Source organism: Rhineura floridana, chromosome 4 (genome assembly GCF_030035675.1).
Source record: "Rhineura floridana isolate rRhiFlo1 chromosome 4, rRhiFlo1.hap2, whole genome shotgun sequence".
Classification (NCBI taxonomy): Eukaryota; Metazoa; Chordata; class Lepidosauria; order Squamata; family Rhineuridae; genus Rhineura; species Rhineura floridana.
This window is the reverse complement of record NC_084483.1, coordinates 100,190,729-100,210,798: the sequence shown is the minus strand read 5'-3', so window position 1 is coordinate 100,210,798 and position 20,070 is coordinate 100,190,729. Positions and strand designations below refer to the sequence as shown.

Sequence of the window (20,070 nt, the reverse complement as noted above, 5' to 3'; positions counted from 1 at the left end):
CAGTATCCTTGTTTATGATAGGGGGCAAACGTCCCTGATCAATTTCATAATTAGACTTGGGAAAACCAGACTTTTTCTTGGTTCATTCTGGGCCCAATTCTGAACTAAAATGGATCCTGTTGCCCCCCTTCAGAAAGCTCTGAAGGAACATATGTTTTCCTTAGCCTTCTCTTGAGAAGTACTTCATAGAATCATAGAATAGTAGAGTTGGAAGGAGCTTATAAGGCCATCATGTCCAACCCCCAGCTCAATGCAGGAATCCAATGCAGAAATCATACTTGTGTGATTTATGGCTGTAATTGTATTTTGTTTGATATTGATATTTTGAATATGTTAGCCTTTAATTTGCTTAGAAGCAGTAGTTCTTGTCCATATACAGCTGTGTTTCAAGAGTTCATATAATATCAGCCAAAATGCAACAGAAAATAGTTTTCAATGTGGTCCAAAGAGAGTTCTCTTCAAATGTGATTGTATAATTAGATACAAATACTTTCATCCATCTCAGAAATATTTTTCACAAGCATTTAAGCACAGTATTGGAATGTTAATGCTAGCCGAACTGTTGATATATAGGTTAATACTGAAGTACATTGAGGACCAGTGTGGTGTAGTAGTTAGAGTGTTGGACTATGACCTGGGAGACCAGGGTTCGAATCCCCACACAGCCATGAAGCTCACTGGGTGACCTTGGGCCAGTCACTGCCTCTCAGCCTCGGAGGAAGGCAATGGTAAGCCCCTTCTGAATACCGTTTACCATGAAAACCCTATTCATAGGGTTGCCATACGTTGGGATCAACTTGAAGGCAGTCCATTTCCATTTTTTCACTGAAGTACATTAACTTATTCAAAGCCTGATAAACTTATACTCAGTTTTCTTCCTTCCAGAGTGCAGTGCCTTCTGCTGGAATATATATTTTTGAGGTGTGTTATTCATCTTCTTTGAGTATATGATCAAGCATCATCAGCACATTCATATCAAATTTATGTAGACTCCTTTGCAAAAAAAAAGTCACTAGAGTAATATTTAAGTGGGGGACAATAAACTGAAAGACTTAGGGTTGTGACAACTTCATGGGGTTAACTTTTCCACAATGAAAGGTGCCATTTTAGAGGCCACAAACCCTTCTTTGAAAAAGCCATCCCTTATGAAAGTATGGTTTTCTCTTCTCTTGGCAAAACAGTCAGCAAGAGTCACTTTGAAGGAAGTGATCCACCCAGGCAATGTGTAACACAGGCCCTTCCTGCTTGCCCAGAGAAGGGAAGGTTTACGCTGCAGTGGATTTGTTTCCTTGAAAAAGGCTCTTGTTGCTTTAAAGGCGGCAATCTGTAGTACCACCTACAGCAGGGATGGGGACCTTTTTCAGCCCAAGGGCCACATTCCATCATGGGCAATCACATGCCAATGGGTGGTGAGGCCGGAGACAAAAGTTGCCAGAGTAATAGATGTAGCTTTTATCTTTGTACAATGCAGTTTGCAAAAGCAAAGAACAGTTAACCTGCAGAAGTATTCCCCAGACCTTTGTTAACAGCTACTGCAGATGTCAGTTTCTAGGCATGGCTTGTGAACAAACCTTGGCTTAACATTGTGGTGTGTTTGGAGACAGACAAACCATGAGTGCTGTATTGCAGGCCATACTTAGCCAAGTCTTGTGGTTTGTTACTCCAAGCTCAATAAGGGAAGGAGTGAAATGGGAATGAAACACTAGTATGTTGCTTGTTCACCATAAGACATGGTTTATGGCTTACCCTGATGTACAAATGTGGCTTTTATCAAAGTTGCCACTTCTCTTTATTATCTACTGGAGAGTGGCCATTTCTTGCCCTGCCAGGTGTGATTCATAGTAACAAAGTACTTTCAAAATAGTTTTTGTTTGGGGCTAACACAATGCTATCAAGCAAAATTTAAAAGGGCCGTTCTTTTGGTGTGTTGGTTTTATTTTGGAAGGGCATAATAATACTAACATGCAGGTTGGAGCATTGCTATTCCTAGTAATTGAATTTTCTTGGTTTTTAAAGAAAGCCAGAATAGACTGAAGTGAACAAAACACAATCAATGCTTGCCCCCATGTGGACATAGTTAGGTGATCAGGAGAGCCCTGTGAGCTTGCACATGGCTTCCATCTCCTTGCTTTTTAACAGGACATTCCCTTCTCCCTTCCTGTTTCAGAAGTGACCATGGTTCATATTTTCCCAAATTCAATCTTCTGGTAGGGCTGGGAGAGAACCCTGTCTGAAATCCTGAAGAGCTGCTGCCAACCAGTGTAGATGATACTGAACTAGGTAAACCAATGACCTGACTTGGTATAAGGTAGCTTCCTATTTTTGCACCCACATTTTCAGTAACCATGTAAATAAGTTTACAACCATAGTTAATTCTGAACGGGGAGAAGTGATTCTTATGTGAGAGGAAAGGAGTGCATTAGCTTGCAGGGACATTCCAAGTTGTCTAACCGTGGACAAGTTATCAGACATTTATGTCTATACCATTCTTTTTGTGTGTTTCCTTTTTCTTTGACTTCTCCTAAAAATAAGGAAGTGGAGGTAGGCTAGGATCATTTTCTTGCTGCTTAAACTATTTTTTAAAAAAGATATTCTATTTATCTTTGCATTTGTTAGTGGAAATCCTTTTTAATATACATATTTCTTGACACTGGAAGAGAGAATAATTATACTTTAGGGATGACAGATTTGACAGAAGTAGTAGTCCTGATCTTTTTTTTTTTTAATCCCCCTTGGAATGATTAGAGCTGTTCATTCTTGGCTATGTGCCTCTTTTGATTCCATTGCCTGCCCTGGGACCAAGGTAGATGTTATCTTGGCAAAGGTGTGGTCCCATGCAAATGCTTTCCTGAAGCTGTTTTTGGGCTGACTTCCAACATTGGAGCCTAGATGGGGGAAAAATATGTTCCAGGTAGAGGCAGGGCAGACAACTCTTATGACAGAAGAAGAGGGTAACCTTCTTTCTTATCTGCTGATTTTTCCCTTGAAAACTTGGTAGGATGAAAAGGTCTTAGCTTACCTGAAGCTTAAAAGAGATGGGACCAGTTTCTGCTCTCTATGGAGGGAGCTGTCTGAACTGGGGGCTGTAATAGAAAAGGTCCCAACCAACTCTGCTTCTGAAATGCTGGGATGCATAGCAGAGCCTCCAATACTGAATGCAGTAGCTGAACAGGATCATATGAAAGGAGGTGGTTCAAAGCCATTTAGGGCTTTGTAGGTAACCACCAGCATGCAGAAAAGAACGTGAAGCCCCTACAGGTGGAATAAAACTGGGCTACTGTGATTTAGTTCTACAGCATTTCACTTCATCAAATGTGTAGCAATGTATCAGATATCTGGCTGCCACATTTTCCACTAGCTAAGTTTCCAGAGGCAGCCCCCCACATAAGGCACATTAAGTTAATCCTATCAGGATGTGACCAGAGCATGTTTGACAGCGGCCAGAACTGTTTTATCCAAGAACAGCCATAAGTGGAGTACATGGCTGGGGAAGTTTGGGACAGGAACCTAAGAAGTTGCCTTATTCAGTTCACCAATGGTCTACTTAGCTGATATTATTTATACTGACTGGCCTCAGCTCTCCATGGCCTTTCCCAGCTCTACCTGAAAATGTCAGTGATAGAAGTTTTGCATGCAAAGCATATGTTGTAACATTGAATGGCCCTGCCATGGACAACTAATAGGCTGTGAACTGAAACAAAAATATTAGTCCTAGCAGGTTGGTGGATTCATTGAATAAATGTTCATATTGTTAGGATTTTATTTATTATTGAAAAAAAAATTTATATACCACCCTTAATGTAAAGATCTCAGGGCTTCTAACAAAAGAATCCAGTAAAATAATCATATATAATTAGAAAACACCTAGACTCCATATACCAAGCCTATTCAGCTGTACATCAGTGATAATCTCAGTGTTGGGGTATTTGCATACAGGTGCATTTTCAATATCAGTGCACTTGAACGTGGGTTCTTTCTTAAATCTGAATATTGAAACTCTCTTCTAGCAGATTCAATTTCCTGGATAAGGAATGCCTATGGTAAACAAAAGTGAGATCTCCCAGATCAAGCATTGCCATCTGTGCCACATGTGGGTATCAGGCAGAAATGTGTGACCACTGAACATTCATGATTCACTGTATTGACCATACTCGATCTCATTCTGCTCAAAGATGTATGTATTTGAGAAGAAGGGTAATGTCCATGGAACTATAAGTCCATAAAATACGATTTTTTGCGTGCTATGTTACCCTGTAGCAATTATTTTAGATACTCCTGATGCACCACACTAAGTTCTTGCTGATCCATTACTGGTAGCAACTGCCAACAATTATGAATGTAAATATCCTTGTGCCAATTTATTCCCGGATTTAAGCAACGGACAGTAAGAATAAAGTTGGCAAGTGGCCAGTGTAGCCTTGCCAAGTTTTTTGAAATGTATCACTCTGATGGGTACTGTCTTGTTAATCAAATATAAATGTAAACCATGCTCTTGAACTTTAGTTGCTTTGTCTTTACAAAAAAAAATTTTCCCAATAGATGCACAAATAAAATATAATGGCATGCTAGTAATAAAACGTTTTAAAGGTGTTTTTGAATCTGTAAAGCATTACTGTCTGTGTCATTAGACACTAACTTGAGCAATGCTGAATTGCTTGGAAAGGCAATTAAAAGGTTTGTACACAAACAAAATAAATGTTGATTTTTCTGTCACATACTGACCTATTTTTTATTTTCATTGAGCAATAACCTCTCAGCAATCTATCCTGCATTACCTCAAGTGCATTTCAAGAGTAGTTAATAAACCTCTCTAGAAAGCTAGTTGGCACACAGAATAGCTTCATTCTATATAAACGTGGATAAATGGTTTTGGAAGTTTAAGTGTTGGTAATCTATTATAAGCCATTTTCTTAAAAGCACACACCCAAATGCTGAACTGTGCTGTGTTTCTTTTATCATCATGCTTAGAAAGAAGGGCATCAGTAAGACAAGCTAGTTAACTATTATTTACTTGTAGGCCTGTAGATGTTAATACAGTTGCACAACTGACCATTGACCATGCTGATTGGCGTTGCAGTTCAACATCTGGAGATTGCTTGCATCCGTCGGGACTTAGACTCTGATGTTATTACAGATGATTCCATTGGAGTGTCCAGAGCGCGGTCTTGTCCTTCATTGTTGGATGAATTTCAGTTGGTGCAGCTTGAGGAAGTGGACAAGGTGCTTGGAATGGTGCGGTCGACCACGTCCGCCCTGGATCCTTGCCCATCTTGGCTGGTGAAGGCCGGCAGGGCTGTAACCACCGGCTGGGCCAAAGAGGTGATAAATGCCTCCCTGAGAGAGGGAGTAGTCCCTGGTAGTCTCAAGGAGGCAGTAGTGAGACCTCTTTTGAAGAAACCTTCTTTGGACCCAGATGTTCTGAACAACTACAGGCCGGTGGCGAATGTCCCTTTTTTGGGCAAGGTCTTGGAATGGGTGGTTGCCGGCCAGCTCCAGGCGCTTTTGGATGAAACCGATTATCTGGATCCGTTTCAATCCGGTTTTAGGCCCGGTTTTGGCACCGAAACAGCCTTGGTCGCCCTGTATGATGACCTTTGTCGGGAGAGGGACAGGGGGAGTGTGACTCTGTTGATTCTCCTTGATCTCTCAGCGGCGTTTGATACCATCGACCATGGTATCCTTCTGGGGAGGCTTGCGGAGTTGGGAGTTGGGGGCACTGCTTGGCAGTGGCTCCGCTCCTACTTAGCGGATCGTCGCCAGAAGGTAGTGCTTGGGGAACACTGCTCGACACCCTGGACTCTCCATTGTGGAGTCCCTCAGGGGTCGGACTTGTCCCCCATGCTTTTTAACATCTACATGCAGCCTCTGGGTGCGGTCATCAGGAGGTTTGGAGTGCGTTGCCATCAGTACGCTGATGACACGCAACTCTACTTCTCCTTTTCACCTTCTTCAGGTGAGGCTGTTGATGTGCTGAACCGTTGCCTGACCGCGATAATGGACTGGATGAGAGCTAATAAACTGAAACTCAATCCAGACAAGACTGAGACACTGTTGGTAAGCTCTTTCCCTGCCCAGATGGTGGATGTTCAGCCTGTTCTAGATGGGGTTACATTCCCCTTGAAGGAACAGGTTCGTAGTTTGGGGGTCCTTTTTGACCCTTCCTTGTCGCTTGAGGCTCAAGTGGCCTCAGTGGCGCGGAATGCGTTTTACCATCTTCACTTAGTAGCCCAACTACGCCCCTATCTGGACAGTGACAATCTCGCCTCTGTTGTTCACGCTCTGGTAACTTCCAGATTGGACTACTGTAATGCGCTCTACGTAGGGCTGCCCTTGAAGACCGTTCGGAAACTTCAGCTAGTGCAAAACGCGGCAGCCAGGTTGTTGACAGGGACCCATTGGTCCGCACATATAACACCTGTCCTGGCCCGTTTGCACTGGCTACCTATTCGTTTCCGAGCCAGATTCAAGGTGCTGGTTTTGACCTATAAAGCCTTACACGGTGTGGGACCGCAATATCTGATGGAACGCCTCTCCCGCTATGAACCTACCCGTTCACTTCGTTCAGTATCTAAGGCCCTCCTCCGGGTACCAACCCATCAGGATGCCCGGAGGATTGTTATTAGATCCAGGGCCTTTTCTGTGGTGGCCCCCGAACTATGGAACAGCTTACCTGAGGAGATACGACTGGCGCCTACGGTACTTTCTTTTAGGCGCCAGGTTAAGACCTGGTTATACTCCCAGGCATTTTAACGTTCATGTTTTATATTCAATGTTTTTTACTCTACCTTGTTGTGACCTTGTATGTTTTATTGTAACTTTGTATTTTAACTCCGCTGTTCACCGCCCAGAGAGCTATTCGCTATGGGCAGTCTATAAATAAAATAAAATAAATAAATAAATAAATAAATCTACACTGGATGGTAGCAACACTCCAGTGTTTCAGCCAAGGGTCTTTCCAGCCCTATCTGGAAATGCTAGGGATTTAACCTGGAATCTTCTGCATGCAAAGCATGTGCTCCCCACTGAGCTATAGTCCAATGTTCCTACGCATCTTAGGAAGTCTTGTCAGAATGATGCAGGACCCCTTTCATGAACCTTTTTTCCATTATAAAATCAGTAAAGTATATATAAATTTTAATATAAATGAACTGATGTAAATGTGTGAGAACCATGATTGTCTGATGCTGGTGGCATCTGGCTAGCCTCCCTGGAAGAAGAATGCTAAAGTCTTTGCTAGATGGAATTTGGTCTGATCCACTAAAGCTTTTTTTAATGTTCCAGCAACCCACTGACCCCCTTTTGCCTTGACTCCTTCTCGTTTCCCTAGTTTTGCCACTCTATACAGACAGAAACCATGTGAACTTTAGTGATATTTGTACAGAAACCACTTGTAGTGAATTGTAGCATGGCGTGTGGCAAACATGCACACATTATGAAGTCAGGAACTGTCTCTTTTTTCCTGAATGACTTAACTTCCATCTCCACATTGACCTCTTTTTTTCTTTCTCTTGTCAGGATCGTACATGATAGTAGATTCGTCACACCACAGCCATGGAGAAAAGGCTCGACTCCAGCTTCCTACTATGAAAGAGAATGACACTCACTGCATTGATTTCAGCTACCTTTTGTACAGTAAGAAAGGGGCAAGTCCTGGAACTCTGAACATCTTGGTTAGGGTAAACAAGGGCCCTCTGGCAAATCCCATTTGGAATGTGACAGGTTCCACTGGCAAAGACTGGCTACGGGCAGAACTGGCAGTCAGCACCTTCTGGCCCAATGAATACCAGGTAAGCCTGGAAAAAGAAGAAGAAGAAACTATAATGCTAGTTTTGCTTTTTCCTCAATGGGTTGGCAATTCCTAAAGGGGGTTATTCTGTGACTTTTCCAGTATTAAAGGATTGTAGACCAATACCTTCAAACACATTGCACCTTTCTGTCAGCTTAGGATCTTGGAGATGGAGTTGTGGGGGGAAAGAAGGCAGTGAAAATGCATTTTAGAGGCATTACACAGACACTAGTGTGGGATCTGGCTTTGAGAAGGTTTTCCCCTTTTCCTCAGTGCCTATATCTAGCTGGAGTGTGTGTGCATGTGTGTGTGTGTGACTAAGCATTGTTTACCTGTTTTCCTAATAGGCAGCACTCTTGTGCATCTAATTTTAATCACCCAGCCTGTTCACGTAAGGGCTCTATGCTGCTTTGTCTTAGCTGTCTCTTCTCTTACTTCCCCAGTATTGCCACTCCACATAAACGCAACTGATTTTGTGCTTCTTTCTTCCACTATTGTGGCTAGAGTGATTTCACCCACCTTAAATCTTATAAATCACATATCTTGTTTTCTTCTACTAACAGGGATCTGTATATTCTGTGCTGCAGGGAATACAACTGAATGCTAAACAGCTACAACCCAAACTACATGTTAATGCACACATTTAGTTAGTTACTTATTTTTACATTTTGTATCCCATCTTTCCTCCAAGGATCTCAAAGGTGACATCCATGGCTTTCCCCCTCTTCATTTTATCTTTGCAACAGCCCTATGGGGTAGGTTAGGCTGAGAGATGATCCTGGCCCATGGCGATTTGAAACCTGGTTTCCCCAGAGGTTCCAGGAGGCCAGTCATTGGCCTTGGGAATGGCACCTCCCTCTGAGTCAGCAGGCAGGGTCCACTTCAGATGACTTCACCCTGGAGGAGGGGCCATCCCGCTCTCTCCAGACCAGCCCTGCCTGCTGCAGCATTCGGTTGGCTCCTGCTGAGCTCCATAAGAGCTCAGCAGTTTCAGTTTTAAAACTTCACCATTTTATCATTTTTTTTCTTTCTCTTTCTTTATTCTTCTCTTTCTCTTTCTTTATCCCTCCCCCCCCCCGCCAGCTATCCTTAGCTTAGTGTGGGGGCAGGGATTCACTTAGGCACGTTGGCGCGAGGAGGGAGGCTTTTTGCAGTGGGACGCGTCTCTCCCTCGCAGAGGCGTGACTGCTACCCTAACAAGTGGCAGCAGCTGCTGCTGCGCCGACAAGACTTCTCCACCCACCAGGCATTGAGCAGAGAAGCTCAATTTCTCAGCCACAGAAGGAAGAGTGGTTTTATCGCTCCCCAACCCTCACCATAGGATCAGGTGGGGTCGCAACGCACGGAGGTGCCATGGAGGTGGCGGACCTGGGCTGCCTCTCGGAGGAGCCTGAGGCTTCCAGCCACAGCCTTATCGAGGAGGAGCGTGGGCAGGTTTTAGTGCCAAACACGTGCAACCAGCAAATGGAGAAGGTGAGTGCTGATTTTTTGCCTTTCTCATGGGAACAGGAGTTCCCTAAACCTGCATTGGGTGAAGGGCATAGTGGCCAAGGAAGTACAGGGAATAGGTTCCTTATGGCCCTCTTTCGTGAAAAGAAAAAGAGGAAGCCTTCCCAGAAGAGGGCTCAGGCAAAGAGGAGGCGAGCGAGGTCCTCTCCTCCAATTTCCTCCTCCCTCCTCCTCCTCCCACCATTCCCCCCTTCATCTTCCCAGTCATCCCCAGAGCCGAAGAAGAGCCATGGCAAGGGCCACAAATACTCTTCTAAGTCTAAACACAAAACTAAGGGGGAAAGGGTTGGGAAAAGGAGACATAGTAAGGCAGTGGTGACTGCTTTGGGGCTACTTTCAGATTCATAGGGGGAGTATTCTTCGGAGGACAGGGAGGAGGGGGAGCTTTCATAGGAAGAGCTGGAAGCCCTGCCTTCCAAGGGCAGGCTTTTGCAGGCTGAATTTTTCCCACCCTTAGTAGCTAAGGTTAGGCGGATCCTGGAACTCCCTGAAGAAAATGAGAAGAACCTGGAAACGTCAACGTCCTCTACTTCAAAAGGTTCCAGATCTGCTTTTCCGGAGGGTTGACCACGAATGGCCAGCCTTCCCTTTCCGGATTCCTTTCATGTTTTGTGGAAGCAGGAATGGGCAAATCCCACAAAACATAAACCGACACACAGGCTTGTCGACAAGCACTACTCCTCCCCAGTCAAAGCAGTGGAACAGTTGAGAACTCTAGCTGTGGACCCACCTATGGCTGCCTTATCTTCATCATTGGTCATACCGTTGGAGGGAGAAGGGGCCCCCAGAGATTCTTGTGACAAGCGTGTGGAAGTGGCACTGAGAAGGGACTTTGAAGCGGAGGCAGCTGCATTCCGGGCTTCTGGAGCTACATCGGTGATGGCAAGGGCTTGCATGCTCTGGGCAGAGGAGCTCGCATTCAGAGAGGATGTTCCCAAAGACATTAAGAATGGGCTGAAGAAAATCTCTATAGTGCCAGCCTTTCAAGCAGATGCTGCCAGAGACGCCCTGCAGTTCAGTGCTAGAGCTATGGCAGCCAGCACAGTAGCACGTCGCAACATCTGGCTACGAAGCTGGGAGGTGAGTCTGGGCTCACAGAGTCATTTGGCAAGTTACCCCTTTAGCGGGTCCAGGTTATTTGGGGACCCTCTGGATAAGGTATTGGTGGAAACAGGAGACAAAGAGAAAGCCCTCCCAAATGCTAAGAAGGACGACCACAAGTACAGGCAGCAACAATCCTTTTGGAACTTCAGACCTTATAGCAAACAGCATTCCTCTGGAGGCTACAAGTCATGCTGGGGGAAGTTGGACAAACCTTCAGGAGCATCCATCTCATACGCTCAACACACCTCCATCTGCTCTTCTGGAAACAAATTCCAGAAAGGAGCAAAGGAAGGACCAGTCGGCATGACGCCACGTCTCCAGTCCCACAGGGAGCCATTGGGGACAGGCTTCTACAGTTTGCATACATATGGGCAGAAACAACAACAGTCAGATGGGTTCTCAAAACTGTTTCTTACGGATACTCCTTGGAGTTCTCCAAACAACCAAGGGAGAGATTCATAGCTACACTAAGGTCCAGGGATCCACACAAACATCAGCACTTTACAGCAGCCATCAGTCACCTATTGGTGATACAAGCAATAGAACCTGTCCTGAGTCAGAAACAGGGGAAGGGAATGTATTCTATTTTCTTTCTTGTTTTGAAAAAAAATGGGAGTACCAGAGCGATACTCGATCTCAAGAGGCTCAACAAGAAGGTGGCCTACAAACGCTTCCGGATGGAAACGCTGAAGTCCATCTTGGAGGCCATTACTCAGAACGACTGGATGGCATCCATAGACCTGCCAAAAGCCTATCTTCATATCCCTATCCACAGGGAGCACAGAAGATTCCTGCACTTCTGCTATGGTCAGAGCCATTTTCAGTACAGGGCACTTCCCTTTGGGCTTACCTCCTCCCCCAGGGTTTTCACAAAGGTCTTAGTGGCTCTGGTGGCACATCTGAGAACTCTGGGGATCAGGGCACCATCAAGAGTTCAGTGCCAGAAGAATGTGGAAACCACTGTGGAGTGCCTTCAGAGGCATAGGTTTGTGGTAAACTTGGACAAGAGCATGTTGGTACCATCACAGGTGATTTCGCATCTAGGGGTGGTGATAGACTCAAGGAACTTCCAGATCTGGCACAACGAAGAGAGGGTCTCCAAGATTCAGAATCTAATGCAGAAGGTGGTTGCATCGGAGTCTGCAGACTTGATGACCTTGGCCAAGCTACAAGGCATGCTGGTATCCTGTTAGGACTTAGTAAGCTGGTCCTGGTTCCATTCCCACCCGTTACTCCAAAGGTTAATTCCATTTCAACTCCAGATCTCCTAGCTGAAACACATGTTGATATAAGTTTTGCCAACCCTATGCCAACAGTTGAGGTGGTGGCTGGACTCCCACAGACTGACATAGGGGGTGAGTCTACACTCTCCAGTTTGCAAAGTGGTGACGACGGACACCAGCATGCTGGGCTGGGAAGCACACTTGGAGACACATGTGGCTCAAGGTACATGGTCAACCAGCAAAACCAAACGAAGCATCAACTGGCTAGAGCTTCGGGCAGTGAGGCTAGCTTTGCTGACTTTTGCTCTGCACATCTGGGGCTGCCATGTTCTTGTTCGGACCGATGTTTCTTCGAAAACATATCTCAATCATCAGGGAGGGACCTGGTCGAGGACCCTGATGGAAGAGGCACGGTGCATCTTCAACTGGGCAGAGCTACACCTGCTGTCCCTGTGGGCGGAACACGTGGTGGGACTTCATAATGTGAAGGTGGACTGGCTCAGTCGGACCACGATCTCTGACTTGGAGTGGCAGTTACATCCGGGGGTTTTTCACCAGGTGACAGAGCATTTTTGTTGCCCAATCATCTACCTCTTTGCAGACACTCACAATGCCCAGGTAGTCCGGTTCTTCTCTCGGTATCAGACCCAAGTGACACAGGGAGTGCATGCCTTAGTGGTGGATTGGCCGGAGGGCCTACTGTATGCCTTTCCCCCCTTCAATCTCTTATTACAAACTGTCAGGAGAATCAGAATGTTGAGGGCAGAGATGATTCTGATAGCACCCTTTTGGCCAAGAAGGCCATGGTTCTGGAAATAATGCACCTGGCCTCAAGGAGACCATGGACGCTGCCTCACAGGGAGGGCCTGTTGAGGCAGGGCCCAATGGTTCATCCCAGGCCAGAACTCTTTTGACTGACAACATGGCGGTTGAGTGGCTCTGGTTGAAGAAGTTGGGTTTTTCAGGGGCTGTGCTGGATACTTTACTAGCCTCCATAAAGGCTTTAACTAACCGGGCATACTGTTCTACATGGCGGGCCTTCCTTATCTGGTGTCAGGCGAGGGGGAGGGACCCATCTTCCAGGAACATTGCAGATATCCTGGGGTTTCTGCAGTCAGGTTTGGACAAGGGTCTTAACACCAACACAATTAAACAACAGGCAGCAGCCATTAGCAGAGTTTTAGGATGCAGGGGAGATTTTTCAGTTTCTTCACATCCACTCTTTAAACAGTTTGTCAGGTAGGTGGGCCTGAGGAATCCCCCAGTGGTCCATCGTTTCCTCTCATGGAACCTGAACTGGGTCCTTACAGCGCTCATGGGTACTCCTTTTGAACCACTAGCCATATGCAGTTTAAAGTTACTAACCCTGAAGATGGTGTTCCTGGTGGCAATTACCTCTGCTGGGTGGGTGTCAGAGCTCGGGGCTCTCTCTTCTGATGCTCAGTTGTGTATCTTTCACACGGATAGGGTGGTCTTGAGGACAGACCCCTCCTTCATTCCTAAAATCAACTCACTATTTCACAGGGCTCAGGAAGTGGTTTTGCCGTTACTTTGTCCAAATCCTTCTTCTCCTAAGGAGAAGGCATGGCACATTCTGGATGTGCGTAGGACTCTGCGTTTCTACCTGGACAGGACATCAGAGTTTAGAAAATCGGAAGCACTGTTTGTATCTTTTGGAGGGACCTCCCAGGGAGGTAAGGCTTCCCCCTCCTCAATTTTCCGCTGGCTTAAGGAGGCGATAGTTCAAGCCTACCAGTCTTTGGGAAAATCTCCCCCGGGGGGGTTAACAGCACATTCTTTGAGGGGGGCTTCTACATCAGCAGCATACAAGGGTAGCTTTCCCATACTAGACATTTGTAGGGCAGCGACATGGGTTTCTGTTCACACTTTCGCTAGACACTATAAAGTCGATTTGTGGGTCTCGACCAATGCAGCCTTCAGGCGGAGAGTCTTGCAGAGGGTGGTTAAGATGTGACCTGCATTACCGGAATGCCACCCTGTTTAAGGGCTCTGGTATGTCCCAAGGCCAATGACTGGCCTCCTGGAACCTCCAGGGGAAAATGAAAATTCTTACTGTGATTTTCTATTCCCGGGGGTTCCTGGAGGACAGTCCCCACTGCTTCATTCTGGGGTTTTCAGCCTGTGCAGGTCGGGGGTTAGTGGCTTCTGCCAGCGCCCTACATGTGGGGTGGTAGTTAGGGCCACCCGGGGATTTTTTGGCAATTTCTACTCCTCTCTTCAGTTTCTGTTCAAGTCAGGAAATGTTGGAAGGGTGGACTCTGATACCCAAGTCAGGTGATCCGGGGGGGCGAAGGGGTGATCTTGCTTGTCCAGCTGGTCTGGAGAGAGCGGGATGGCCCCTCCCCCAGGGTGAACTCATCTGAAGTGGACCCTGCCTGCTGACCCAGAGGGAGGCGCCATTCCCAAGGCCAATGACTGGCCTCCAGGAACCCCCGGGAATAGAAATTCATGGTAAGAATTTCCGTTTTCCCCAGGTCCTGGTCCAACATTCTAACCAGTACACCACATACGTGTATAACAGAGAAGATACCCTCTTTTTGGGGGGGGCAGTGGTTATTGAGATCACATAAGTGGGGGGGAGAGAAGGAGGTACTTAACCCTTTACTCCACCTGCTGTTTCTTATAGAAACAGTGTTATATATAGAAACTGTCTGCCAGTCTCTGTCTCATGTCTTTTCCCCTTGTGAAGTTCCAAGCACTCTTGATTGATGTGAGTTAACATCTTCATTATGTTCTTGTAAAGCTCCTGCGATCCCATCTTTTAAAAATGTCTTGTGTCCGCACATGGTGTGTTGTCTGTGCTGCGTTAAGTAGTAGGAGAGAGGTTGTGGACAGGAAACAATACAGTACGTGAAAGCATTCTCAAGGAGAGACATGTGAGTGTGGAAGTTCTGTTTAGTCACCCAGATGTTATACTAATAGTCTTTTTGAGAAAGTTGTCATATACAAGAGCTCTCCTTCCTCCATTCCCTGCCATTTAAGGCTTTGTTTAAGCATGCACAGCAAAGCGAATACTAAAGGAAAATTAAATCTTTTCCATAGCTGTCAGTCAAAAGAGAAGAGGCTGGAAGCTCTTGTTTACACAAGCTTTCTATTATAGTAAGATGTACCCTGTTCTACATGCCATCTAATGGAATGTAGTTGGAAGCCATATAATCTTTTACAATTTTATGAGTGGAGAGATCCCGTCGGTGTGGATTGTTTTCTCTCTCTTTTGAACACTGTGACTTTTTTGTTTCCTTTTGTAAGAGCTTGCTTTAAGGGCATGAGGTCAACACAGCTGCTTAAAAAGTACTGGGTTTTTTTTGGTGTGTGTTTCTTTACAATGCTAGTTTTAATGTTGCATTGCAACTAAAGAGCATGGTATGAATGCCGTCTTTGTTCAGCTGCAATTCTCTGTGACAATGCTCCAGTTCAGTAACTCTGCTGGCTGCATGTTCGCCCTTGTAGAGAGTTTAGCAAACACTAGCAGAATGCCACACACATTTTAAGATGAGATTGACAGCCCTGGATTTGCTTTTTAAGAACTGGGCTGTAATCCATACCCATGTATCCATACCCACAAGAAGTTCCATATTACAGAGCTTGGAGTAAACAAAGCACATGTATATGTGCAGACGTATTCTCCTTATTAGTTAGTCACAAGGTGATAATATATTGCTGCATAGGTAAGTCCAGATCTATATGCTGAGAAGATTTCTGTAACATTTCAGGTATGTAGGATGTGAGAATGTGAATACCATCAAGGTTTTGCTGCCATTTCCCTCCACCGTACCCTCAAAATGATTAACTTAAGTAATAGAATATTTAACTTGCAACTAGAGGGTAGCTGCCAAGAAAAAAAGAGGGGAAATTGTGTGTGTGTACTTGGAAATAATTGCTTTGAAAGTGGCATATATGCAAATCTGCTTGTAATCATCTGGCAGTGTTTGCTTTTATCAGTGTCACTTAATAGACATTGATCCTGCTGGGAAAGAGTGAAGTGAGTTCTGGGAATTTGCTACCCCACTTGAGTGTAGCGGAGCTTGGAATGCCTACCCGTGGAAGCAGAAAACTTAGGGTGTGTGAGATGGCAGCCTGTGCAGAGTTGAGGGAAGACTCAGCCAAGCGCGATTTCATCTTTTTTCCTCTTGTGTTTTTATTAAATATTCAAAAGAATTTGATCCAAAACAACAAAGTCATAACTGACTGGTGTGAAATATTGATCATAAAACATTGCATGACATTACAACTAAAAACATCACTGCAAAGAGAAGCATCGTCCAATAAATAAGCACCTCATTTATATGAAATATAGCTCATCTAAAGATAAGCGGGCCTGGTCTCAGTGTCAGATTTGTTATCGTAGCTGAAAAAGGGAAATTATAAAATGATGGTGTTTGGTCTGCCCCGCACCACTCATTTGTGTTGTGTAAGATGCTCAGAGAGCTCCAGTTCCCACACCTCTTCTTCTTCTTCTTCTTCTTCTTCTTCTTCTTATTATTATTATTATTATTATTATAATTAAAATTTATATCCTCCCCTTCATCCCAGTAGGAGCCTAGGGCGGCATTATCTTTGACAGGCCCCTGGAATCTTTCCAATGATGTGCAATTTCCAATTGTGCTGCCACAAGCAACATTATGATCAGGTCTTTATCAATAAGGGAAGGATTCAGCACACTTTTCTAGTATTAATAATGCCATTGCTGAGTCAGTGATTATGTGCTGGTATGTAATGCAAGAAATCTTCTGAAATATTTGATGTCAGAACTGAGAGGTCTTGTCACATTCCCACCACAACTGCAAAAGAGTCCCCCGGTCCCTGCATCCATGCCAATAGTGAGATGGTGCAGCTCCAGTGAAATGAGATAAGCAAAATGGAGTCTTATGCCACCTAAGTAAGCCTTTGAGTGTGGCCTCCTGGATTCGAGTACAAATATTTTCTGCCTCTACTATCTGAACGTGTCAGTTGTCTTCCCAACCCCTCTGCAATGTATCTGAATTGCCCATAGTGATATCTACTAACAATTTATAAATGGAGGAATCAGTTCCTTTCTGTCATGAGTCAGAACATATGCATAGTTGTTCATACAACGTGAGCGAGCATAAATTTCCATCTCTGCCAAAAACATTTTCAGGAGTTTCCTAACCTGCACTAAATGCAATCAATTGTCTTTGATGCCTTTTAATTTTTCTCTTAAGAGAATGTTCCGAAGTGGATTGTCTCTTCTCTACAAAATCTTTTATTCTATGAAGACCCTTCTCTCTCCATCCGCCAAACGAAGCATATTTACATTGAAACTGAAACATTGGGTGGTGTACAGAAATGGAAAAAGGAGTGGGTCACCTGACACTAAGGCTGAGTTCCATACCATCATTGGGGGAGCAATTTGTATATTACTATCCAAGAAGGGCTCAGGATGGGAAGCACCTGCAATGTAGGCTGCCGGGGTGTCAGTTCTAATTGTACACATTGTGTACCAGTGTCTCCTTTAAAGACTCTCAGTAGTTGTTGCAGCTGAAAAGCATCACCAGCCCTCCTTTAATCCTTAGCCTATCCAACAAAACTATTTAACAACCTCTGCCATTTGTTAAGCCATCTGCCTGGCAAGTGGACTGGCAAAGTCTGGCAGTTGAATGAATTGTAGCCACTCTACACTAAAGTAACCAGCAATTGTGTGGTTAAACCCTAAACTCTTAACAGATAAACAAGCGTCCCTAGAAAGATTGTGTGGAAATGTGTGGAGATCCGGCCTGCATTTCTAAGAGACCCCGGGTGGCGGTACAGTGAGGGCTTCATTAAGATCTCTCAGCCCTCCAATCTCGGGGCATGTCATGGAATAGTCAGTTTGCCAAAACCGTGAGGTGGCCAGCCAAGAGTAAGTAACAGCCGTCACTGGGCAATAAGCACAAAACCATAAATCAGTCCTTTGTCTTCCGTTTCTTCCCCTTCTATGTTTGCCATCACTGTTCATCTCGTCTCCCCACTCTGTTCTGGCCCTCCTAGGACTCCCTCTCTGGAGGGCTCATGCCCAAGTAATGCATTAATTATTCTGCTTGTCTCTCATCACTAGCAGAGATATATTTGCCCTTAGTTTAAAGGGGAGCCATATCCCCACTTCTTAAAGGCAAGCTGTGTACAGAAAGAAAGCTCTGTGGCATGTAAGAGTCTCAGGACAGATACCCTGAAACATCTCCACTGCTGCTTCTCTATACTTGAGTTTCCAAGTTTTGTAATGCGTTAAATATTATTTCCTTGGTGCGGTAGTTCAACATGAACTACAGTGTCCCAGGGGAGGCCATCCAATTGGGGCTTGGAGTCCAGGGCCCTGTGCACTTGTTGAAATTCCTCTACAGTAACAGGGATCCCTAGGTTCCGTGTGGCAAACCATTCTCCTAAAAATGTGGGCATATCAGCTCCTTCCTCTTTTTGGGGGGGGGGATACCTGTCAATCAAAGGTTATTCCGATACTCCCTGTTTTCCTATTCCTCCTATGCCACTTGATGTCTTCCATCACCATTTTAAGGAAATAAAGTTCCTTTTGATTGTCAAGGCCTAATTGCCTTGCCTTGCCAGCGGTCCTTGTGCTTTCCGCTAATTGAGCTGCAGAACTCTCCATCTTAGATTCTAGTGGATGAAGGCTGCTGTCCAGGCCTGCATTAGAACTCTCAGCCGCTTATTAATTTGTTTATCGGTTTCATTTCCGTCTGACAGTGAATTGCTCAATATTGTGCCTTTATGCACTTTAGTATTGCACTTCACCATATTGGATCCCGTGTCTCCATCTGACAGCTCAGACAAATAAGTGCTTATATTTTCGCTGTCTGTCAATTCCAGGATTTTAGCTGTTTGCCAAAGTGTTCCCTCCTGCATTACGTATCTCTGACTTGCTGTTGTTCAGTTGCCCAGTTTTGCCACTGCCAGATGCCTTTTGTGTCCCACAGGCACTGGAGACTCTCAGTTAAGCCACCATTAAGCTTGACACCTAGCCATGCGTCTTTGGTTTCATCTTGACAGAATTTGTTAGCCAAACAGATTCTCAGCTATCAGGCAAGGTTAACTATCTCTTTCTTCAAAGGACATAGGCATTGTCCAATGTGAGGCATGCCAGGTTTATTTAGATGTGGCCTCAGTCCATGCATTCATCGTGGGAACACTGCTGAAATAGCATGGTGGCAAACTGGCATAAAGATCTCTACATCAGTGATTCCCATACTTTCTCCCCTACAAATTACTTGAAAATTGCCACATTGATTTTTCTGCCTGCTCTAACAATTGTAATCTGCTGTGCTAGATGCTGTATGGTTTTAATTGTATTTTTCTTGCTTCTGTTCTTTCTTATATTGTATTACAATTTACATTCCATAGAATTTGAGTTGTAATACCATAAAATACTATATAAGAAATAACAGAAGCAATAAAAATATAATTAAAAATTCATTTGAATATTTCATGCAGACATGCCATGGACCACTACTTCAGTGAAGCTCATGGACTACTGGTGGCCCATGGACTGCAGTTTGGAAACCCCTGCTCTGCATGAGAGTTCAGTTGTGTGGAAACCAGGTTGTTTGATTCTCCTCCCCCTTCCTTAATTGAGGGGCAAAACTGGGCTTTCATCATGCTGCGCTTGGTTGTGTGGATGGACCATGGCAATAGTACTGCCTTTACTCTAGCTTGAGATCTTGGAGTGGTGGTAGAAAAATTAGCTAGAACAGTAATCAAAATTAAAAAAATAGAAAAGATAACTGACTAAAATGTCTCCATGATGCTTTATCTCACAATGACCTCTGTATAAGCCAGGTGTGAGAAATTCACATAGCACTTGAAGAAGATGCTGAAAGAGGCTGACACTTCCATAACAATTCCTGGATGCAGGTCTCTTATCATGAGGCTTCAACTCATGCCAAGTGCAGTCAAGAAAATGCACTTGGTGTAGGTGCTAAAAGAGAGAACAGTGCTAGATAGGAAAAGGGTTGTCTGTTTGATATATCGAAGCAACAGATTTAGTGTCTTATAGGTTAAGACCTGCGCTGTGAATTATTCCCTGGAAAAAATAAGAGATGATTGGACTTGAGTGCCAATGTCACTTGATTCCAGCAAACTCATCAGTGAGTTTTTAAAAGTTCAGCAACATATTTGTCACTATGGCTATATTTAGGTCTCAAGCAATGTCACAAACCACTTCTGCCCCCTTAATAATATCATGTTTTGCTTCCTTCTTTATGGACGATGTTCTTTGGTCCTCTGTATTCATTTTCATGTCCCTGGCCCCCTTCTAGTGTCATTGATGGTTAATAATACATGAACACAGCTATCCTTTGACATTCGCAGTTTGCCAAATTTTATGATGCAGTTTTCCAACTAAAAATTTCTACAAAAATGTGCATAAACATAAGAATCCACATTTTGGTGAAAATATACAAAAATGTGTTTTTGGAGGAA

General features: G+C 44.5%; 1 protein-coding gene across 6 annotated transcripts in view; it reads left to right on the top strand.

Annotated features, from left to right (window-relative positions):
* Positions 1–20,070, top strand: part of PTPRK (protein tyrosine phosphatase receptor type K) — a 579,201-nt gene that overhangs the window by 199,981 nt on the left and 359,150 nt on the right. For all 6 annotated transcript variants that reach the window (XM_061623803.1, XM_061623801.1, XM_061623802.1 and 3 more), the window contains one exon: positions 7,516–7,787. In XM_061623803.1, the coding sequence (XP_061479787.1) occupies positions 7,516–7,787 (272 nt within the window). The remainder of the gene's footprint in view (positions 1–7,515; positions 7,788–20,070) is intronic.